General features: G+C 44.4%; 1 protein-coding gene across 7 annotated transcripts in view; it reads left to right on the forward strand.

Moving 5' to 3' along the window:
* relch (RAB11 binding and LisH domain, coiled-coil and HEAT repeat containing) overlaps positions 1-24,737 on the forward strand; it is a 75,091-nt gene that overhangs the window by 28,798 nt on the left and 21,556 nt on the right. For all 7 annotated transcript variants that reach the window (XM_083778757.1, XM_083778758.1, XM_083778761.1 and 4 more), the window contains 12 exons: positions 5,761-5,873; positions 6,610-6,700; positions 8,066-8,137; positions 8,782-8,922; positions 11,839-12,003; positions 12,483-12,630; positions 13,719-13,875; positions 14,875-14,998; positions 18,699-18,747; positions 21,638-21,717; positions 22,312-22,418; positions 22,993-23,092. In XM_083778757.1, coding sequence (XP_083634883.1) covers positions 5,761-5,873; positions 6,610-6,700; positions 8,066-8,137; positions 8,782-8,922; positions 11,839-12,003; positions 12,483-12,630; positions 13,719-13,875; positions 14,875-14,998; positions 18,699-18,747; positions 21,638-21,717; positions 22,312-22,418; positions 22,993-23,092 — 1,347 coding nt within the window. The remainder of the gene's footprint in view (positions 1-5,760; positions 5,874-6,609; positions 6,701-8,065; positions 8,138-8,781; positions 8,923-11,838; positions 12,004-12,482; positions 12,631-13,718; positions 13,876-14,874; positions 14,999-18,698; positions 18,748-21,637; positions 21,718-22,311; positions 22,419-22,992; positions 23,093-24,737) is intronic.

Below are 24,737 nucleotides of genomic sequence, written 5' to 3' on the forward strand. Positions count from 1 at the left end.
CTAAGCATAACTAAATCTATAGTGCCAATATAAGCATTTGCACATGCCCACTAACAGCATAAAAATATATATATATAGTATGAGCAGATGACTCCCAATCTTCAACCATAATCTGAAGACTCACCTCTTCAGACTCTACCTTAGGCCGTTACCATAGCACTTACCCTAGCCTTGATGACCTTGCAAAGGATAAAATGTAATTTAGATAGCATGTTATTTAGACTAGCCAAACTAGCTCATTTGGAGACCTGCTTATTTATGTTTTGATATTGTACTGTTTAGACTTTAGACTGATGATATGTTCCTGTACCTATGATCCTAGCTCTGTATTTAGAGCGTCTACTAAATGCCTACATTGTGAACAAAAAACAATAGAAGTGTTAAAAAATCACACATGTGTGAACTGTACTGAACTATACATTTATTGTTATAGTTACTGTACTGTTCTCTGTACTGTATTTTATGTAATGTACTGTGCTCTGTACTTTGATTATATTTGGAAAAAAACCTTTGAGAAATGACAGTTACCGTGTGGGGGTCCCCGGGAACCTCCAGACCTCCAGGAACATGGGAGTAAAATCTCCCATATCTTCTTGCACTCTAGCGCCTTTATTTTGAAGAAAATCCCGGCACTGATTGTGTTAATGGGGTATGGATATATATTCCGGCTCATAAGACATAGGTCTTGAACATACTACAACCGGATTGGCTGAAAATGCTCTAAAATACCTTCTATTTCAAGTCACTGTTTATGCTGGTCCTATTGAAAAAATCACACCTGTGTGAACCGAGTGGTGCAACCTCTCTCTCTCTCTCTCTCTCTCTCTCTCTCTCTCTCTCTCTCTCTCTCTCTCACAGCACTACCCCTCTCTGTTTCTGGCACCCCCTACTGGTATTAATAAATGCACGCACGCAGCATTACCCCGTGTTCCAATTTCACGCATGCGCACACCACTCGTGCTCATGACCACTGATACAAACAGGTAGGTACACGGACATTGCTGGTTGTAGGAGTGGTTGCACCACTCAAAAAATACATCTTGCCGACGTCACTGGTCACGTGACCCCAAATTCCCAAAACTACCTTTCTCAGCTAAACAGAAGGTGGGGCTCATCAATAGTAACATGACATAAGTTGACTGTTGAAAATGGGTGGTTCTCCCCTGTAATAGTACAGTAATAGTACAATACTTAACCCATTTTGGGCGGGAACCCTTTTTGGTGTTAGCATTATGTTATGCTTTAGCTATTGAATAGACCTACTTGTAGGTCTGCTATTTTTGATAAATCGAAGAACGACTGACATAGAAACATAGCTTTTTCAGAAAACTGTCATTTAGAATCTGATCTCAGATCTGGGTTAAAGGTATATTCAGTGATTTCACTCAAAAAACCTTAGGTTTCGTTTTTGGCTGTGGGACCCAGCCTTTCGTCCAATCAGGATAGAGAGTCAAAAACGAAACCTAAGGTTTTTTGACCCCCAGGGGTTAACTGGGGACAGGGAGGAACTCCTTATATGGCCAGCACACTCTATAGTAGGGAGGATTATCACAACAAAACAAAAAAATAAGTGATATTTGAATTAAGTGAAATCACTGAATATACCTTTAAGTAAATGTACTTAGTCAAGGTCTCCCAGTCCCACGGTGTTCTTCCGCTCTGACCACCACAGTGCAGCACAGTGTAGTAGAGTACATAGAGTACACGGCCTCCTGCCCAAAGACAAACAGTCCAGGGTGGGTGCTGCCCTTTATGTTAATGATGTCAGTGGCCTTTTTATCCTGCTCCTGCAGGTACAGTAAGCTGCTTGCAGTGATTTTCTGCGCAGACTTCAGCAACCAGCCGCTGAAGAGCCTTGCCGTCTGCAGTACAGAAGTTTCAATGCCACACTTTTCACCTGAGATCAGATTCAAAAAATGTCTTCTACATCCTGACGGTTTTCTGAAAAAGCTATGTTTCTATGTCAGTCGTTCTTCGATTTTTCAAAAATAGCAGACCTACAAGCTCGTAGCGCGCTATGAGCTTGTAGATCTGCTATTTTTCAATAGCTAAATCATAACTTAATGCTAACACCAAAAGGGGTTCCCGCCCAAACTGGGTTAAGCTTGTAGATCTGCTATTTTGAGACATGATCCTGAGGAATAGGAGAATGAAATGTAAAAAACGACCATGCATAAGCAGGGAATTATATATAATTCAGAATAACCTACTGTACATTTATGAGCAGAGTGCTGTGGTTATACAGCCTGCAGTGCTGCGTGCAAGCATGACCCAAACCCTATACGTTTGTTTTACTTTGCTTGTATAGGCAAAGAATTGCTTTCTTTTCCCCCCCTAAACATTTGGATGTTTGTCTTCAAGCTTCTCTGCTGTTAGGTAGTGTCCTTTTGGAGTACATAATAATACCTCATGTAAGTGTTTCTAGTTGTACTGAGCCAAAACAAGCCCTTGGGACATGAAAAAGAAACGGCCATTCAACAACAATGTACTGTAACCTCTGAACATGGACACTGAAGTCCTGTATGTATGCTTCCTTGCATGCTAGTGTCGTACACCACGACAGCAGCTGATGTACTCGTTGTGAGCATTCCGTTTCAGCTGCTTTTGGCACGTGGCTCAGGGGATGAGTGGACCGCAAGGTCCCCGGTTTGAACCCGGGCTCCCCCAGAGTTGGGGTCGAAGTGTCCTTGAGCAAGACTCTAAACCTCTAATTGCTCCCCGATGTGCACGTTGGTGCCTCGCATGGTTTCCGCCGGCATTGGTGTGTGAATGTGTGTGTGTGTGTGAATGGGTGAATGTAATGCACAAAGAGCTTTGGATAAAGGCGCTATATAAATGCACCATTTACCATTTACCACACAACCAAGTGTACTGTCAGCTGTGACTGATGGGCGGGTCACTGATTTGATCTGCATGTAAATCTGTATAATATATGCAGATATTGGTAATGTCTTACCTCAACCTCGCTCCATACTATAGATTCATAGAATATACAGGTACGTGAAAGTAAAATAGCTTTTATTTACCGGTAGTCTGAAATGAAAAATCACACCCGTGTGAAGGGAGGGGCGCTCTTATCATCGTACATTATCATGACGTAACATGTCTATTTGCTCGTCCACATTATGAGATACATTCTCCATTCATTGTCAATGGGAATGTAATGTTTGTAAGACTAATAGACTAATAGCTGAAGCTCCAAAAAAAGATGTGTGAGCATTGTGAGTGCGTGTGCATGTGTGGCTAGTGGTTACACTATGATTGGTATTGGGGCAGTGGTCCTCAAACGTTTTGATTTCCACGACCCCTCAGTTTGGTATGCATTAGACCACAGACCCCCATAACTCTTGAGTTTTACAAATGGACCATTATGTGTCCATTTGGTTCCATTTCTCCACTCTCTCAGAGTTTGGAGTGAGCTCCACCCCCACCCCGCTGGCCTTTAGGCCCTGGCGTCAGCCTGTCCACTCCACCTGGCCACAATGTTGACGCATCGCCAGCCCTCTGAAGGACTCCTCGCATCAGCAACACAGGAGAGCTTGCACAGGAATAGATCTGGGACGACCGGGGCAGCCAGTGTAGTTTTTTTTAACTGTGTGTGTGTGTGTGTGTGTGTGTGTGTGTGTGTGTGTGTGTGTGTGTCTGGCTTCGTACACACATATCAGACGAACATGCTCTGTGCTCTCCGTGTTTTATGGCCTCAATGCTTTTCCAATCGAAGTCACGTGGTTTGACCAAACAGTTGTGTGTGATGGGGGAGGGGGGAAATCAAACACAAGTGTTTGTTCATTCCATTGGAAAATCATTGGGGCGGCCTTGAAACACAGGCAGAGCACAGCACAGTTGTTCTTTATGTGTGTACGAAGCCTCTGTCTGTCAGTGTGTGTGTGTCCTGTGATCAAATTTATTTATTTACTTAACCGGGTCGCTACCCGGCGAGTCTCTCTCCGGAGCTCGGGCCTTGTAATGTTCGGGCCTTGTAGTGCGGGCCGTGAGGTTCTTCCCGAGGTTCCCAGACAGTCGGTGATTGAAGGCGACGTGTACGATTAAGTTGAATTGGGATACTTTACACGCAGGCATGCGGTGGCGAGTTCGCTGGCGGGGACCGATTTCGCCCTGTGCTGAAGCGTGCTAGGAACCACTTAGCATGACACCTCTGCCATTAAATCTTTAGTGCCTTTTTTTTAAATTGATGGCCGCATCATGCCATAGGCTTAAAGACAGACCTGCTGTAACAAAAGGGCCGCGAGCCAGTGGCTCATCATCACGTCCTATCTTTATGACCGAACGCGTGTGTGTCTGTCTTGTCTGTCGCTCTCTGGCCGTACTGTTCTGCCATTGGGGTTAGGTTGCTCTTGCCAGTGCTTGGAAGGGTGATATTATATCTTCCCCTGAAAAAAGAAAGCCAAGGTTTGTTTGAAAAATATATGATATTTTTAACTCGATGTGTGCTCTCTAATTTGGGTGTGTGGGGCGGGGAATGTGGGTCTGACCACAGTTTGGCCCCTGTATCTGCTGAACCCCTCCCCCTCCTCTCTCTCTGTGAACTGTAGCTGAACTCTTGACTAGAGGGTTTTAGCTGGGTAACTGGTGGATTGTGTGTGTGTGTGTGTGTGTGTGTGTGTGTGTGTGTGTGTGTGTGTGTGTGTGTGTGTGTGTGTGTGTGTGTGTGTGTGTGTGTGTGTGTGTGTGTGTGTGTGTGTGTGTGTGTGTGTGTGTGTGTGTGTGTGTGTGTGTGTGTGCGTCCCAAATACCGAATGGATGCCTATGACGTTCTCCATATCTAGGTGTACTTGTGGGACTGTTTTATTAATAATAATTAATCATTTTAATGAATGGAGCTCTTATCTAAATAAAGTGATTTTAGCCTATACATGAAAACAAATTAATCAAACGGAACGAATACATAACCCTATATTAAAACGATTAAAAGGTCTATAAAAAGACCTTTAGCCTTTTGCTAGAGCTATGTTTTAAGAAGTGATAGTGATTTAGCCAGCCTGAGTGAGGTCTAGCATCAACACGGTACCCGTGAAGCATCTTGCACGTCTCCTCTGTTGATGTTCTGATTATTAGCGCCCCCTGTGTGTGGACTTATACCCCCTTTCGTGTCACACTTGTTTAGCACAGTGGTTGTCAAACATGTTACATTCCAAGGTCCCCCTGGCCTTAACTCTGAGAGCATCCATTACATATGAACCCTCACTGCTCCATTTAGGTTCCCTTTGAATGCTCTCAGAGTTACAGACCGGTACAGCGAGGTCCATTCTCCTTCCGACATCAGAACTTTTCTTCGGAAAAGGGAGGCGATATAACAACAATTTGATGTCATTCAGAACTTCTGATGGACCTTCTCTCAGAACCCCGTGCATCCCCAGATGTCCTGACTCTCCCGAACTATAGTTCGGAAAGCCCGTCCGAAGGGGAAGGTTTTCAGACGTCGGAAGGAGCATGTATTATTTGCCTTAAGGGTCCCTTTGGAAACCCCTCTAGGAACCATGTGTGTCCCTAGACCCCACTTTGAGAACCACTGCTCTAGCACTTGTCCCTCTATTGTTTTAAAAAACGCCTGTGATCGCCTCTCTCCCATTTTACTCCATAGATGCGAAGGGCCTGCTTGACCTATGACCTCTAGTACTGACCACCCTCTCCTTGTTGTGACTGTAACATTCTGCTAATACACATTAATCCAACCTGGTGCCTTTTGTGTTGCACTCTCTCTATCTCCGTCTGTCTGTCTGTCTCTTTCTGTGTCTGTAGGAGTTGATTCCCCTCATCCTGTGCACGGCCTGTCTTCATCCAGAGCCTAAAGAGAGAGACCAGCTACTACACATACTGTTCAACCTCATTAAGAGACCAGACGATGAGCAGAGGTGTGTGTGTGTGTGTGTGTGTGTGTGTGTGTGTGTGTGTGTGTGTGTGTGTGTGTGTGTGTGTGTGTGTGTGTGTGTGTGTGTGTGTGTGTGTGTGTGTGTGTGTGTGTGTGTGTGTGTGTGTGTGTGTGTGTGTGTGTGTGTGTGTGTGTGTGTGTGTGTGTGCTCACGAGACAACATTTATCAAGAATGTCCATTCACACCTAAAATCATTATTGTACTAATAAGTAATTCTGCCGACAGCTCAATATTTCTGTAACGACAGACACACTAGCACAGTACACGGATACAGTACTCACAACACAGAGATACACACAGGAACAACCTCATTGTTAATTTAGCTGCTCTGAATATAGTACTGTGCCCTTTACAATACACAAATAATGCAATATTTTTCATGCAAATGTGGACATAAAGAGAAATGAGTGTGAGAGTGTGTTGTTAGGGGCCACTTTGCTTTCTGCCTGTTCTCTGTAAGTGCAAGTGACACTCTTCCCAAATGTGGAAACATAATTCATGGACACAATACATTCCATAAAGGACCTTACTAATAACATAATAGTCAATGCATACTGTACGTTAACACCTAGTTACCCAGTAGCAGCACATTGCTTTTCCTTGCCCTCTACTTAAGACCATTTACCCTGCCATGTGTTATCACACAGTTTACTTTGATGTTGCACTTTGTCACTCTCAATAAGAGTGTCTCTTATTATGCATGTATTCACGTCCACAGACAGATGATCTTGACGGGTTGCGTGGCGTTTGCCAGGCATGTGGGTCCCACCCGGGTGGAGGCTGAGCTGCTGCCACAGTGCTGGGAACAGGTACAGTACTGTGTTTAATGGAGGCCATGAAGTCCATGGCCATTACGATAAAATGATATGCCCTAAGGCCACGATGGTCTTGAAGCCCTGTCCACACTGCCACAGTGTGCCAGATTATTTCACCCTTTTGTCCATTTCTTCTTGAGGAAGAGCCCTGCTGCTCAATACGTCACTATGGAAATAAATCTTTTCAAAATGGTACCGTGCCTGCTGTGTAGATATTTTATTTTCCACACTGTTACTGTACCAGTTACTGTAACACCAAATATTATGACTACAGTTCCTCTCCTCGCACAAGCGCCCCCAAAAGTTCAGAAACAGGAGATTTGTGTGAGTGGAGACTCCAGACGTGGAGACGTAAATTAAAAACAAAAGAAAAACAGACTCAAATAGAGTCAAAAAAGGGAAAGAGCGCCTCATTTCTTCTACTGTCCCTGACCTCCAAATCAGCTGGTGTAGCAACAGCAGCTGTGTCCATGGTCAGGAGTCTGTGAATCTGTGGCCAGGAAGACAAATTGTGGTTTGCCACAGACAGGGTCGACTGGCATGGTGTTTACGACACCAAGCTGTTGTTGTCTTCTCCTTGTCTGACCTTCTATAACCTTATATAATCTCACCCCTGACTGTGCTCATCATATATGTCTATACTGGCCCCCTATATGTACCTGTGATTTGACTCTTAAACACTTATATTAACCCATTTAGGACTGAGGCAGATTCAGAAAAAGAAATGTCGTCTAAATTTTAACAGTTTTCTGAAAATCCTACCGTATGTTTCTATGTCAGTGGTTCTCAACCTTTTCCATATCAAAGACCCACGGAATTAGCTGTATTTGGCTGCGAACCCCTATCTTAAAATATGTTATTCCAGGCCCCCCCCCACCACCTAGTCTGTACCAAGCACTACATTACAGTGATCCAGCTCAATGTTTGATCTTTTCCTTTTATCTTAAATTAACTACATTGTTATCGTGTGTGGGTTTAGTACGCATGTGCATTACAGTAACTAGTTTTATTATATATATTTTTTAAAGATTTGTTTTTGGCTTTTGCCTTTATTGATGGTTATTAGTGAAGATGGACAGGAAAGTGGGAGGGAGAGAAGGGGAGAGACATGCAGCAAAGGTCGTCATGAAGGGGACTCGAACACACGACACTGTCAGGCCAGAGCCTATATGTGGCATGCGCCTGGACCACTTGGCCAGCGGGCGCCCACTAGTTTTATTATTGCTTGTTTTCTTATGTACAGCCCTTTGGGACATGTTTTGTGATATTGCGCTATTATAAAATGTGACTAGACTTGACATTGAGCCTCTCCTCTCACGTCTGACCGTTCATCTGTTTCTGTGTCTCTCTGTGTTTCAGATCAACCACAAGTACCCAGAGAGGAGGTTGTTGGTGGCAGAGTCTTGTGGAGCCTTAGCACCGTACCTGCCTGTATGATCTTTACTGTGTACATTTTTATATTCAAAATGGGGTTGCACTGCACGATCAATCGAAAAAGAGAATCACGGTCACTAGTAGTAGTAGCTAGTGAGGATTGTGATGAACATGCTAGACAAGAGCTACGGTAATATATGCCTTCTCACAACTACTGTTGCATTGCCTGCTCTGTGCACTCGATGTTGAACGACAGTCAAGAGTGCATTGTGACTGTGAGCTTGTATATCTGCTATTTTTGGCGAGCAACACCGTCATACAACAACATTTAAATCAGGCTCAAGGCTCAAGCCTCAAAGTGTCGTATTGTACTGTAGTGCTGTATTGAAAGGACTGTACTTAAAGTACATTAGATAAGCATACAGCACTACTACTACTACTAATAAGAATAAGAATTGTGTGAGAGAATCGTGATATTAATTCTTGGGGATAACAATGGTCTCGCTTTCTCCCTGTTTTGTCTCTTCGCTCTGGTTCTCTGTCTCTTTATCTACACGTCATGTCTCTCTCTCTCTACATGTCTCACTATCTGACTGCCTGTGTCTTTATCTCTCTCTCTCTCTCTCTCTCTCTTTCTCTCTCTCTCTCTCTCTCTCTCTCTCTCTCTCTCTCTCTCTGTCTCTCTGTCTCTCGCTCTGCAGAAGGAGATCCGCAGTAGCTTGGTGTTGTCCATGTTGCAACAGATGCTGACGGAGGACAAGGCTGACATGGTCAGAGAGGCGGTGGTCAAGAGTCTGGGCATCATCATGGGCTACATCGACGACCCTGACAAATACACCCAGGTCCGTGGGGAGCGTGACTGCTCCTTCACATAGTTACTGATAACGTCCATATAGGAGCATGCATTGGCCTTCATGACGACCAAATATCCCCCATGTGTTTCAGAATGTGAGAAATTGATAGTGCGCATGCGCTAGAGGAGTTGCATGATTTGTTTGTTGGTCTATCCCAGCTGCACCTGGCATTGTCCGCACTGAACTCAAGTGTTTGTGACTGGCATGCAGGTTGCATTGCCCCTGCAGTTGTTATTTATGTATTTTGCTTATTGGCAGGGACAATACAAAATACATTGTTACACGTCACAGATGCCTGGCTGAGACACATGGCATTGCATATGGTTTCTAGCCAGAAGCTATCCCCCCCAACCCCTGTCTTTGGTTAGAAGCAGATTTTTCATTCCAAAATGTAAAATTGTACCAAAATAAGAAGAGACACATGGTTAGCTGTGGCTACCAGAACATCATAATTGTACATATTGTGCTAATTGTTGATGAAACACAGCAGCAGCGCTAGTGTGTGGGGGAGCTCCCACACTGTTTCACATGTTTCACATGTTTTCTCATGCTGTTTCACAAAGCACAGATTAGGACTTGGCCTGCCTGACAACATTTTTACAGTCGTGAGATTTAGTACAAGTACAGTACAAGTACTGCAGTGTAATAATGGTGATTTGCATGTGTGATTGTGTGTGGATGGGTCAGTGTGAGGCATACACCCATCTCTGTTTAACTGCTGCACAACAGTCAAAACGCTGCTTCAAAACGTCAATGTCAATGGCAGTTGTAGGTACAGTAAAATGGGTAAATGGTGCATTTTATAGCACATTATCCAAGTCGCTTCACATAGATTGTTGTGCATTACAATCACCCATTAATTTCACACACATTCATACACTGATGATGGCAGAGGAAACCATGTCAGGCACCAACCTGTTCATCGGGAGCAATTAGGGGTTCAGTGACTTGGGCACTAACTCTGGGGGAGCCCGGGTTCGAACTAGGAACCTTCCGGTTCCCAAGCGGCCGCTCTAACCCTGAGCCGCTGCCGCCCGAGTAGGCGTTGGCATGTCACCGAACCAGAGCCACTGTCGCCCCAGTAGGCGTTGGCATGACACCCAACCAGAGCCGCTGTCGCCCCAGTAGGCATTGGCATGTCACCGAACCAGAGCCACTGCCGCCCCAGTAGGCGTTGGCAACTTGGCATGTCACCGAACCAGAGCCACTGTCGCCCCAGTAGGCGTTGGCATGTCACCGAACCAGAGCCACTGTCGCCCCAGTAGGCGTTGGCATGTCACCGAACCAGAGCCACTGTCGCCCCAGTAGGCGTTGGCATGACACCCAACCAGAGCCGCTGCCGCCCCAGTAGGCGTTGGCATGTCACCCAACCAGAGCCACTGCCGCCCCAGTAGGCGTTGGCATGTCACCCAACCAGAGCCGCTGCCGCCCCAGTAGGCATTGGCATGTCACCCAACCAGAGCCGCTGCCGCCCCAGTAGGCGTTGGCATGTCACTGAACCAGAGCCACTGTCGCCCCAGTAGGCGTTGGCATGTCACCCAACCAGAGCCACTGCCGCCCCAGTAGGCGTTGGCAACTTGGCATGTCACCCAACCAGAGCCGCTGCCGCCCCAGTAGGCGTTGGCATGTCACCGAACCAGAGCCACTGTCGCCCCAGTAGGCGTTGGCATGTCACCCAACCAGAGCCACTGCCGCCCCAGTAGGCGTTGGCATGACACCCAACCAGAGCCGCTGCCGCCCCAGTAGGCGTTGGCATGTCACCCAACCAGAGCCGCTGCCGCCCCAGTAGGCGTTGGCATGTCACCCAACCAGAGCCACTGTCGCCCCAGTAGGCGTTGGCATGTCACCCAACCAGAGCCACTGCCGCCCCAGTAGGCGTTGGCATGTCACCCAACCAGAGCCACTGTCGCCCCAGTAGGCGTTGGCATGTCACCGAACCAGAGCCACTGCCTCCCCAGTAGGCGTTGGCATGACACCCAACCAGAGCCACTGTCGCCCCAGTAGGCGTTGGCATGTCACCCAACCAGAGCCGCTGCCGCCCCAGTAGGCGTTGGCATGTCACCCAACCAGAGCCACTGCCGCCCCAGTAGGCGTTGGCATGTCACCCAACCAGAGCCACTGTCGCCCCAGTAGGCGTTGGCATGTCACCGAACCAGAGCCACTGCCTCCCCAGTAGGCGTTGGCATGACACCCAACCAGAGCCACTGTCGCCCCAGTAGGCGTTGGCATGTCACCCAACCAGAGCCGCTGCCGCCCCAGTAGGCGTTGGCATGTCACCCAACCAGAGCCACTGCCTCCCCAGTAGGCGTTGGCATGACACCCAACCAGAGCCGCTGCCGCCCCAGTAGGCGTTGGCATGTCACCCAACCAGACTGAACACCCTATAGCCAATCCTTTAGGCTCCTCCCTCTGCGAGACCGCCAGATGTTCTAACAAATAAATTTACCCAAAGACTCAGAATTATTTATCCTACCAAACAAGATTGATTAATGATTCAAACATGATCACCAGGTACTATGATTATATTAGGTTTACGAGGTTTTTTTACATGCAGAAAGTGTTAAAATTATTTTGTATTTGTTTTTATGTGGCCACACCCATTAGTTTAAGTATACCTGGTTTTCAGGTGGGCGGTGATCCACAGGTGTTGTTGCATGATAAAGGGGGAGGGGTTAGGGGAGGGGATGGTATTGTGAAGTCACTATATCTGGTGTATTTCGATTGGGCCTTTTGACTCAAAATTTCAGGAAGAAACCAAAAATTTGCAGGGATGACATATTTCAATATTCTAACCACACTAGAATATTTGAGTCTAATAGTAATGTTAACTCCATAGACACATACAAAACAGAAAAAGTAGACCCTCCATCTTTAAGTGTTGCACCTGTCCACTGCGTCCTGCAGGGTTTCGAGCTGATGCTGCTGTCTCTGGGAGACCCGTCGGAGCGGGTGATCAGCGCCATCCACCAGGTGTTCATACCCGCCTTCGCAGCCTGGACCACAGAACTGGGAACCCTGCACACTGTGCTCATCCCCGCACTGCTGGCGCGCATAGACAAACTGCTCATGGTAAATGTGTGTGTGTGTGTGTGTGTGTGTGTGTTAGGGCATTCACTAACACACATTAACACAAGTCGATTAGGAGAAGTCGTTGCTCTATGTGTGTGTGTGTGTGTGTGTGTGTGTGTGTGTGTGTGTGTGTGTGTGTGTGTGTGTGTGTGTGTGTGTGTGTGTGTGTGTGTACAGAATTCAAACTGTAGCATTGGTTATTGTCATTTGTCACGGACAGAAGTCATTCTTTCCCTTTGCATACCGCACCGGAACGCACTCGCCTATTATTTTGCATTGCATTTTTGCATAGTTGTCTGGCTAAAGCTATGTGAGACTAAGTTAGGGTTAAGCCCAAACCACACCAATGGGTCGCCATGCAACTCCTTTCAACCTTGAAGTCTCGACCATCGGTGTGGTTCGGGCTTTGGGCTAATGCACACCGCAATGATCGACCTGCTTTATAAACTCTCTCCCCCCCCCCCCCTCCCCCCATGTAGCAGGGTGAGCATGGTCTGGATGAACACAAGCTGCACATGTTGCTGTCGGCGTTGCAGTCTCTCATCCCGCCTCTGTTCGCCGTGGTGTTGCAGAACGCCCCCTTCACCAGCTCAGCCAAGCTGCAGGGAGAGACGCCCACTATAGAGGGTGGGACACACTTCACACATTATTATTAGACCAGTGAGGACATTCAAATGAGGACAGCGATTTTATGAATGCCACTTGTGTAACTTTTTGCCATTTTTGCACATTTAACTGTAAAGGTCATTTCAGATGAGCAGCGATTAACGCGGCTAGTAATTAATTTTCAATGAGACCTGTGTTTTGTTTGTATGTGCGGAGAAGTCAAGGGGCGACGGCACGGTTTTGTGCACACGCCCGCGACTAACTAGACCTGTATTGTGTCTACTTTTTTTTATTTTTACACTTCCATTGTCTCGCCCATCATGAGCAGACCTGGAGCAGGCCTGTCGTTGATCCAGGCATCAACATCTGCGTTAATCGATGCCTGTCTGAAATTACCTTAAAGCTGAAAAATAGTAGATGTAAAAGCAACACGAGCGTACAACTAACCATAAAACAACCAGTTATCTTGTGAGGACCGTATTGTTAAGTCAGATTCTACGTTCTTGGTTTAGCGGCGATCCTAGTTTACTGAGCCACTACACCACTGTTTCCCAAACAATAAATTGGGACCCATATGACGGTCACGGACCACTTTTTATGGGGCGCTAGTAAAAATCCCTTTATAATTTTTTGTCGATTAACGATTTTCAACAAATTCCCCCGAAAAAAGTTTAAAACAAATTCAATTTTTTTTTTTCAAAATGTCTTCTCTGTTTTGTTTTTATCCATTAATTAGAGCGTAAAAAATTATAAATAATATTTACAAGCTTGTAGATCGGCTATTTTCAGTGGTTTGGTTCCCGGGGAGACAAAATTCCTCTTTTGGAGTCACAGGCTATGAAGTTTGGGAACCACTGCACTATAACACTGTCTCTCTGCATTTGACGTATGTGTTTACCTTGCTTATTACAACAAGTCGCTCTGGATCAGGGCATCTGACCAAATGCCTAAATGGTGCATTGTAAGTGGGTTGTCCTGTGTGTGTGTGTGTGTGTGTGTGTGTGTGTGTGTGTGTGTGTGTGTGTGTGTGTGTGTGTGTGTGTGTGTGTGTGTGTGTGTGTGTGTGTGTGTGTGTGTGTGTGTGTGTGTGTGTGTGTGTGTGTGTGCAGTGACACGGTTCCCCCGGCCGGCCTCCCCTCTCCAGGACGTGTCCACCATCGTGGGCAGCAGAGAGATGCTGAGCGTCCTGCTCCTCCTGTACGACCATCAGCTGGAACACGAGGGCACCACAGGCTGGGAGGGCCTGCTGTGGGTGGTCAACCAGCTGTGAGTCATCATCATTAATGACCCATAAGACAGATTCTTCAAATATCTTCTAAATCATCAATCATGTTTTCTGAAAAAGCTATCAGTGGTGCAGAATTATGTGTTTTGGCCGCCGAACTCCATCTCAAAATATTTGTAGCATGGGGGACCCCCCAGAAGCTAAGATTTTAGTTAAAAAAACATTACACCATTACACCATCATATCGTTGTCGCACAGAAACAATCGGCACATTTTGAGCTTGTAGATCTGATACTGACACCAAACAGGTATGATATGCTTACAAGTTCTTACAAAGTTTACTTTGTAATGCCGTCACAAAATGTAATACTCAATACCGAAGTACTTATTTCCAGAACAAAGAAATAAATCAACAAAAGATATCTACATATATACACGTAGCATCTATCCAGTACAGTACAGTATGTTCATTAGGTTAGACATACAGTAAGGTGCGTACAAGGAACTGGGTGGAATAACGTGTTCCTTCCACGCGCTACGTCCAACTCCCCTCTGTCAGGTGAAAAGAAGCGTCTTGGACTTGTCACGCATAGAAGGAAGCATGAGGTCAGTCTATTGCTCTCCCCCAGGTTGGCAGAGAGAGTCTAGCGTCCAGGATTACATGGATAATTGACACTGGGTGAAAGAACGGGCTGCAAAATCATGGGATAGAATTATTGAATAAAAAACATAACATAACAGCAAGTACAGTATTCTGTACATGATATTAGACATTAAGGTGCAAAGAGTGTCAACGCTTTATCGCTTCAAACCACATAGTCCACAAACAGTTCACATAGTCCACAAACAGGTCCGCTATTAAATAAAAAAGTTTGAGAACCACCGGCATTGTAATTGTATAGAAGACGTGAAGTTCCCGGAACCGAAAAAGCGGTTCCGGGAATAAAGAAGCTTGGTTGGAAGCTGTTCTTAAACCTGTTTTGTCTATTCAGTGCGTCAGTACATTATGCTAACATTGTGTGTGCCCACTCCCCATGCAGCCTCCCCCAGCTGATTGAAATAGTGGGTCGCATCAACGTGACGTCGTCAACCTGCGTTCACGAGTTCTCGCGCTTCTTCTGGAGACTCTGTCGAACCTTTGGCAAGATCTTCACCAACACTAAGGTAAAGCTCTCATCTGGACACACGATATACAAATGGTCATACTACATATTGTCTCTGTCATTCAAAACTGATCCTTTATGGAATGTCAGAACAGGTCAGCTCCATATATGGAGATTTAAAGGTGATGATCCAGTCTTTTCCATGTATGGCTATCCAGGGTTTGATGATGTCAGTCTTGTGATCTTCATATATGGTGGCGTGACATGTCACGAGGCGTGACCATGGAGGCGTGATCCGTGATGTCACGAGGCGTGACCATATATGGAGGTGTGATGTCATGAGGCGTGACCATATTGGATACCTCGGGTGACTAACTAACTGACGGACAGGAGGTGCAGGTTTTCATAGTACGGTTGCAATAATAATAATTCATAATTAATAATGTATCAAATAGATTCATTGGATCCAACGTAGGTATTATTTATTTAGTTTCTTGTTTTCAGGAAGAAAAAAGAAAAAGACGGGTGGGAAGGGGGAGCAAATAGAGAAAGAAAGAAATAACAGAGCAACATGTGAAGGATAAGCAAAAAAATTAAGATTAATATACCTGTACTGTATATACGCAGCATAATCCAGCTAGTAGAGTATATTTACATGAGGTTAGACACAAAGAGCATTAGGTTAGACACAAAGATGGCAGCTCTTCGTTAGGTCCACATAGCAGCAGCAGGACAGGTATGTAGTACATGAGATTAGAAATTAACCCCCTTATGGATATTGACGTAATTAATCAATAAATCCATTATGGCCACTTTCCCCTTTGCTCTTTGCACTGGCGCTCGAGCCACTCGCAGCCGCTGTTCGTAATGCTCCAGGTTTTCCAGAGATACAAATAGGTGGGTCAGCCCACAAACTCATGCTGTATGCTGATGATATCCTGGTCTTCGTTTCACAGCCTCAAAGAGATCCTTACCTGTTCTTTTTTACATCATAGAGTCGTTTTCCAAACTTTCCGGATATAAGGTGAATTGGGGGAAGTCTGAAGCCCTACCTCTGACATCCTACTGCCCTAAAACGCTATTTCAAGGTGACAAATTTAAATGGCCTACAAAGGGTATTACTTATTTGGGCATAATATTTCCCTCCCTTATTAAAGACATCATTGATGTGAATATGGTTCCTCTTTTGGATAAGTTTAAAAATGATATAGAGAGGTGGAACCCTCTTTATATATCTTTGTGGGGAAAAGCTAATATCCTTAAGATGAATGTTGTTCCTAAATTTAATTATCTCTTACAAGCCCTTCCAATTAATATCCCGCTGAAATACTTCAAACAATTTGATAAATTATGTAATACATTTTTATGGAATAACAAACGCCCTAGGCTTGGATTGAAGAAGCTGCAGTGGCCGGTGGACCAGGGAGGTCTGGGAATCCCAAATATTCTGCTCTACCATTATGCTTTCAGCCTGAGACATCTAGCTCACTGGTCTCTCCCTCCTGAACGAGCCCCACCGTGGTCTCAAATAGAGAACCACTTATCTGATAGCCTACCTTTGGTATATTTTACCACTGCTCAACTACCTGAGGTTGTTAGTGACCATCCTATTTTTCTCCACTTACGTTGGGTGTGGAAGAGAATGTCGCTTTTTTCAAATTTAACTTATATCTTAACCCATCTTCCAGTATTTGGCTGAATCCCAAACTCCTTATTGATAGAAGACCATTCATTTGGAATCTATGGGTAGAAAGAGGTATTCTGGCTCTGAAAGATTTGTATGAGGGAGATACATTTAAAAGTTTCACAGAACTTGCTGATCAATATGGTCTTCCGCGTAGTCACTTCTGGAAATATCTTCAAATTCGGCATTTACTATTGACAAATGTAAGAGCTCACCCCAATATGCCGACAGAGTTTGACCTTTTGAAAACGGTGTTAGCAATATTTGGAACTGGGCATGAGGCGTCAACATATTATTCAATTATGATAGCACACCAAGGTCAGCCCTCAAGCGTAAAGAGTGTTTGGGAGGTTGATTTAAATCAATTCTTTACTGACGGTGAATGGAAGATGATTCTACGGAACTCAAAGAAGATGTCCCGTGAACTTAGAACCAGATTAGTTCAATTTAAAATAATGAATAGAGTCTACTGGACTCCGAGAAGATTGTTCAAGGCTAAGCTCAGAGATAGTCCGGTTTGCTGGAGGTGTGATGAGGACCTCGGTACACTTATTCATGTATTATGGGAGTGCCCTAGGGTACAGACGCTATGGTGTGCTATTCATGAGAATATAATGCAAATCACAAACCAGGATATTCCTTATACACCGGGTCTCTTTATTCTGGGTGATCCATCGCCACTAAAACACCTCCCTGCACCTCTAGCTCACTGGATTCAAACAGCATTAATGGTGGGCAGGAAGATCATTGTTAAGGAATGGAAGTCTGATGTTTTACCCCCAGCACATGTATGGGGGTTGTATGATGTATGGTTCAGCTCGGTATTGTGGCTGCTTTGGAGAGGTTATCCTTTAAGATGAATAATCAGTTGGATAAATATGATCTGAAGTGGGACGTGTTCCTCAGTCATGTTGCAGGTCCCTTGGTGTGATCCATGGTCAGGCAATGCCCTCTTGATTGTTTATTGTATTACTACACATTATGTTACGGTTGATGATTCTGCGTTTGGTCGTGTAAATAATGTAAACTATTTTCACATTTTAATTTGATTTTTCCTTTTTTTTCTTTTATTTGTTTTTCTTATCTATCTTAATTGTCTATCCATGAATACGTACTCTGCTGTTGTTGCTTGTGTTTGTATTGTAGGTTTTCTGTTTTATGTGTTTGTAAAAAAATCTAAAATAAAGTACTGATCATAAAAAAATAAAAAATAAATCCATTATGGCTATTGACGTAATTGACGTAATGAATCAATAAATCCCTTATGGCTATTGACGTAATTGACGTAATCGTTTAATCCCCTGTAATCGCCGGGGAGCTTAATATAACAAAATGTAGCAACTTTTAGCTTGTTTGGCTAACGGCCGATGTAATCTACCTAAAACCGGCCGAAATCCGCACGTGCACGGTCGATCACGCACACGCTGTGCATCGCTGCGTAAAATGCGATATTTTGGGCTTGATTAGAGCTTCATTTGACTTTGACTAGTACCGGATGTTATTGTTCCTTAAACCGGAAGTGACATCGCCAGATTCGCTCTTTGGTCAAAATCAGCATAATGGTGACGTTACCGCCACCTTCAGGACTGAGTGTCTAATACTATAGGATTGCCGTGTGAGAATGAGATGCACAATGATATGTGAATATCAAGGATTTTTCTATTGGCATTAAAATGACGAATTAAACATATGAATAGTGCAGGCAGAATGCACAATCCACTGTTAATTAGGCTGGCCATAAGCCAGTTTTAAATTTCAAAAGAGTGTCAGCACGTTGTACATGAGAAGTGCAAACAGAGTATCATTGTATTTGAGAGGAACAGAAACAACAACAGAGAAGGAACTCGCTGACAGTCAGTGAGCTGAGGGCACGCTGGAACCCATAGCTGGGTCAACGTGATTACGAGGGACCGCCGTCTCCACCACGGCGACACTCTTTGACCTCACTCTAAGATAGTAAAGAAAAAACATCTTTAGTTTGTAGCGGACACGGCAACAGCTCTCTGGTGACAATAATGATAACCGACAGTGATGGTTGCAGTGTGAAATCTTTGACATCTTCTTTGCACCGTTTTAGGTCAAACCACAGTTCCAAGAGATTCTCAGGCTCTCCGAAGAGAACGTCGGTAAGTGGTGCACGCACGCACGCAGACACACACACACACACACACACACACACACACACACACACACACACACACACACACACACACACACACACACACACACTGTTGTTGTAAACAAGCTATTTAGAGCCAGTTATGGGTGTTCCCCTGTCCCCTCTCATTCCCAGCATGTTTTGTACACTTATAAGAGGCGCTCGGTCTCAACTCTTTGCCAAGTGATTTAGCTTTTGGTCTGTGTGGTTGTTCATGAAATGTGTGCTGGGCTGCATCTCAGCCAAGTCTGAGTCCTGATCATCACCATGTACCATAAAGCTGTCCCTGTCCCCGCGCACCCATCCTGTCCTTATTCCATTACACGATAACGACTTGATGTGTCTTTCAGCCAGTGGTTCTGAAAGTGGGCGCCCAGGGATTCCTCATCAAAATGAGTTAATAGCCCAAATCAGTTAATAACCACTTTGTCACTGCGGTGTACAAGACAGATTGATACAGACTGCACAGTGTGGTGCACCGCTGTACACATCAGCGTTATATGACTGGTTGAACTGGTGTCTTATCTGTGGTGTATCTGCCTGTGCTATTGTTTCTTTTGGAATCTTGGTGGACTTTCATTCCACTACATTTCTTTCAAATATATTTTTTGTGAGCTTGCTACCCTATAGGCTATGCTTATTTTCTTTTTCTTTTTCCTTTTCCTTTTCCTTTTCCTTTTCCTTTTCCTTTTCCTTTTCCTTTTCCTTTTCCTTTTCCTTTTCCTTTTCCTTTTCCTTTTCCTTTTCCTTTTCCTTTTCCTTTTCCTTTTCCTTTTCCTTTTTCTTTTTCTTTTTCTTTTGTACTTTTGTACTTTTGATACAGCAATACAGCAATGCATGCATTAAAAAATAATTTGTCATTTGTACTTTTGAAAACTTTTAAAGAAAGTAAGTACTTGCGTGCGTGCTGTTTACATACTGTACTGCATCTGTCAAAATCTATTTTCTAACAGTGTGAGCCGGTAGTGCGTCAACCACATAATCGGCAACATCCACCCGGTTTGATTCCTGCCTTGTGTGTCATTCACGTTCCTGTGTTGCATGTCATCATCCCTCTCTGCATCATTCAATTTCCTGTCCCGCTACACTTTTCCTCATTAAAAAAATAATAATAATACAAAATAAATGTAGTGGCCTGCTCTGGAAAACTGTGTGCAACTGGCTCAACTTTTGAGCCAAGGAGCCGTTTAGTATACCAGTAAGACACCTTAAAGGAGCATTCAGTGATTTGGGTGATTTGGAAAACCCCCCAGTCTGCCCCGGTAACAAGATGTGCACATGCACGCTCTGCAGTGGGGGCGACAGGCCAACAGCACGCACACCAAGGCCCGCCCCCCCCTCGATCATGATTGGCGGAAGGCCCCTCTCTATTCTGATTGGATGAAGGCTGGGCCACCTAGCCAAAAACGAAAGGTTTTTTGACCCCCAGGGGTGGACACGTCGGATGGACAGAACCTGTTAAAGTTCTACTTACTAGAAAAGAAAGGGGTAGCGATGGAGCCATAAGCCCATATCCATAAGTTCTGGGACATAAAATTGCGCTAAATACTGTTATCCATGATGTCAGCAGCCTGCTGCACCCTCCTGCTACGGAACCACAACAAACACAACGCTTTGACCAGGGTTGCCACATTTCGTGACTGTGAGTGAGAAACAAGCAACCAGGTCTATGACAATGTTAACAGGCCAGATCAAGTCAGAAAGCCGAAAATAAGTCTAAAATAAGCAACTCTAGTTCGACTGTCAAACATCATTGTCCAATGTTGTTTTAGAGCAGTGGTTCTCATACATTTCCATGTCAAGCACCACCAATATTTTAAAGAAACTTTATAGATAAACAAGTCCAAAGTAGCTTATAATGACTAGACTTGGCAATACTGTGAACAGTTCTACAAGCTCACAATATGAAATATAAGGTATTAGGCTTGTTGTATTGTTAAAAACCATAATTAGGCCTGAGAAACCTGTTCTCAAGGACTTACTTCTGGTCAATATTTAGGTAGCGGAACACATATTTTGAATGCCTTCGGCAGAGTTCAAATGAGCCATTTTATCATAGTCATCTTGTCATCTCCAATGACTTACTGTGTGTCAAGATTGGTCACATATGCGGTATTAGCACAAATAGCGTAGCCGAAGCAACGCTAAAAAAGGGCTTTTCATAGCTGCCTGTGATAACGATTCAACATCTGGTCCTAAATTAGCGGGTTGTCATACACAGCCAGGATCAAAAGAGCAGCACTTGTCTGTCTCCCAAAAGTTGAAGTGATTCCAGCTCGTGGCGGCCAGGGCGCGCTGCGCCAAAAAGCCCCGGGTGTCGAGAGCGATGAGGCGAGATGGTCAGCACGTCTTCACCATAGAATGCATGACAGACTGCCAACTCAAAAGGCACTCGCACATGGCCCCTTACACTCCCATCATAAATTACAGTAATTGTGTATCTGTGTCAGAAGTTGAGACAGTTACACTTTGCACGCTTCACACATGCGGGGTCGAGGCCAATTTGAAATTGGATGCAACCGTACCGTACATTGAGTATTGTATCGATTCTCAAATCAAAATAATAAAAATAAATATTATTAAAAAAAAAATGAAAGCATTGTTTTAAAAATATATATTTGTCAATCAATCAATAAACCACTGTTTCTTTTTTTTTCCTTTTTTTTTGCTGTAATCAGCTGATATAAAAGCTCACAATAAGTTGTGAGCTTGCACATCAGCTATATTTAGGTTTTCTCCTGACATGCAATGACATCCAAAATAGGGATTTTTTTACATTTTTGATAATTTTTATAATAGCTCAATGAACTGTTGCACCCCTAGTTTTGAACAATGAGTTGACATGTGTGTTTGTACAGACGCTACAGCAGGAAATGGCATTCTTCTCAAGGCCACCGTGCCCATCTACGCTACTGGAGTGCTGACGTGTTATAACCAGGTAAATTAAATACAGCTTACATTTTTTAAATTTTTCTTTGAAGTGACATCTTAGTTTGTGTATTTGTGTGTCTTGCTAATACAACTATAAACCAAGTAACCAACCATTTAAGCCCTATACACTTTGTCATATAACAAATAGTTAAAATAGACCCTCTTGCTGGTCCATATCTACACTGTCAGAGTTTTCTTTTTATTAAATAAATAAAGTTGTGAGAAGCCCCACTGTAGTGACTGATTGCTTGAGGGAGTTCTTAATGACCCTTTTATAGGTCTGTAAACTCTGAGAGCGTACAAATGGTCCCAAAAGGACCCTAACGCTCTCAGAGTTATGGGGGTTCTGCTCTAAAACGTAGTGACTTGACTGCTCCCCACAGGAAGAGGACCGTAAGCTGCTGGTGGGTTAGAGTTATGTGGGTTCTGCTCTTAAACGTAGTGACTTGACTGCTCCCCACAGTAAGCTGCTGGTGGGTTAGAGTTATGGGGGTTCTGCTCTAAAACGTAGTGACTTGACTGCTCCCCACAGTAAGCTGCTGGTGGGTTAGAGTTATGGGGGTTCTGCTCTAAAACGTAGTGACTTGACTGCTCCCCACAGGAAGAGGACCGTAAGCTGCTGGTGGGTTTCTTGGAGGACGTGATGACAACGCTGTCCCTGTCCCACGCTCCTCTGGACAGCCTAAAGGCCTCCTTTGTAGAGCTGGGGTAAGACCATGCACACGCACGCACAAGCGCACACGCACGCACAAGCATGCACGCACGCACGCACGCAGACAGTGGAAATCCACGTCCACTTGTGATTTCAGGATGCTTGCTTTCTATATTTTGTCATAATATTGATATCAAGGTATTCAATTTTAATGTCCATATCGCCCATCCATGATTATATTACAATTACGCTGATTGCATCATATTACAATATTATTATGTCAGATTAGATAAGTTTCTCTTCATTCCTAAATTTATTTATTTCTGGGTTTATTTTTCAAATATGCTACCATCGTGCTTTGACAACAACCCACACCTACCAACACTCCTAAATTTAGCAGGAAACTCCTGAAATGTTAAATTACCCTCACTCCTGCTGTGTTTCTGAATTGGAATTTCTCCTGAAAATACCCACAATTCTCTACCCAGTACTCACATTATCTATTCTTCACAGTCTAATGTTGGCAGGTATGTCAAAACCAAGAAGTTGAGCTGTGTTGTGAAACTCACTTATCCTTTTGTCTAATTTGCCTCAACAATGTAACTATATTGGTGTGTTTGTGTGTGGCAGGGCGAACCCAGTCTACCATGAGTTGTTGCTGACCGTGCTGTGGTATGGTGTGGTCCATACCTCTGCACTGGTCCGGTGCACGGCCGCACGCATGTTTGAGGTACCACGCACGCACACATACAGTACACACGCACGCACAGTCGTGCACATACACACGCCACCTACTAGGGCTGGGAAATTAACCGAGAATATGTCGAAAGAAGCAAGGTTTTTTGGGGGGATTCTGATATATAAACACTTCTTTTGCACAATGGTAGGGTACAAATAATGACAATAGCTGATCTACAAGCTTACAACGTGTCACATCATGATGTTGTGTTTACTTTTCACTATAAATACGTGTATATATATTTTTTTAACTATCGTTCATTGATCGTAATTGAGGCAACAGTTTGAAATAATCGAGATGGACGTCATATATCGCCCAGCCTGCACGCATGCGCACACACACACACACACACACACACACAGCCAATAATGCTACTAAATTAATTGTGATACTCTCAATGTTATATCAAATGTTTCACGTGATAAATGACTTAATTAGAAGTAATTGTATCCCAGAAGTAACCTGCCATGTGTCTGCTATTCTGTGTAACTTAAGTATATAGAGAATATGTGTGAGCTACGTTTATGCAAATATTGGGCTAGCTCTGTGTGCTAGCATTGCTTGCTATTGCTGCTGTGTAACAAGTTACATACATGTAATATTTAGCGTTGTATAAGTGTTTATAAAATAATCCCCTTTAGGCGGTTTCAGTGCCCTGGTTCCAATTCTATCACCAGATCAACCCCCCCAGCTACACTGTTCTGTTAGTTCAAGACTAAATTCATTACATGGCTAAATACTTTTTGGTTTTGTCTGCTTCTGACAGGAGTAGTGCCTGTAAACTTTACTTTATGTTCACATACACACACACACACACACACACACACACACACACACAATATTATACGTGCCAGTGGAATGGATTGTTATTCATTAGTAATGCATTGCATAACATGGTTGAGTCAATGATCACACACTTGGCACCGTGGCTGCCAGGGCTCAAGGGTCTAGGGATAGAAAGGAAATGGAACCGGGGCCCATGATGGTTGGTTTGACCCTGGGTTTGAGGAGGAGTGGTTTTGTCCTATAGTACTGTATGTTCATGCCCCCCTCCCCACACACGCTCACGCACCCCCCCCCCCCCCCCCCCCTCCATGTACTGTGAAGTAGACTCACCCCCTATTTCCCCCAGTCACCATTCCATCGTCAAAGCTATGCTCCACAGCTCCCAGATCAGACTGGTATACCATGAGGTGTCTATGTCTCTCTCTCTCTCTCTCTCCCCATCCACACATGAGATAGCATCTGACCTGGGATCTGTGGCATTGCTTACAGCCTTATGCTCACCATGTTGGAAGGAACACTTACTGTGCAGCAGTCTAGCTACGTTGGCATGGTCATCTCTGCTGTGTGTGCGTGCGTGTGTGCAAGTGTGCGCGTATGTGTGTGCGTATGTGTTGCTAGAGTGTGTATGCATTTGTTTGTATACACCGCTGCCTCGCTGCTGCAGTTCTTGTCATTGTATATCACTTTCTTCCTATCTTTTGTTTTTGTCTATTCCTTTTCTTTTTATCCCTCCCCTGCCTATTGCCCCTCTCTCTCACTCACTCTCTCTCTTTCTCTCACTCTTTCTCTCTCTCTCACTCACTCTTTCTCTCTCTCTATCGGTCTCACACTTTCTCTCCCTCCTTCACTC

This window comes from Protomyctophum parallelum, assembly GCF_964188405.1.
Source record: "Protomyctophum parallelum genome assembly, chromosome: 12".
In the NCBI taxonomy this organism is placed as follows: domain Eukaryota; kingdom Metazoa; phylum Chordata; class Actinopteri; order Myctophiformes; family Myctophidae; genus Protomyctophum; species Protomyctophum parallelum.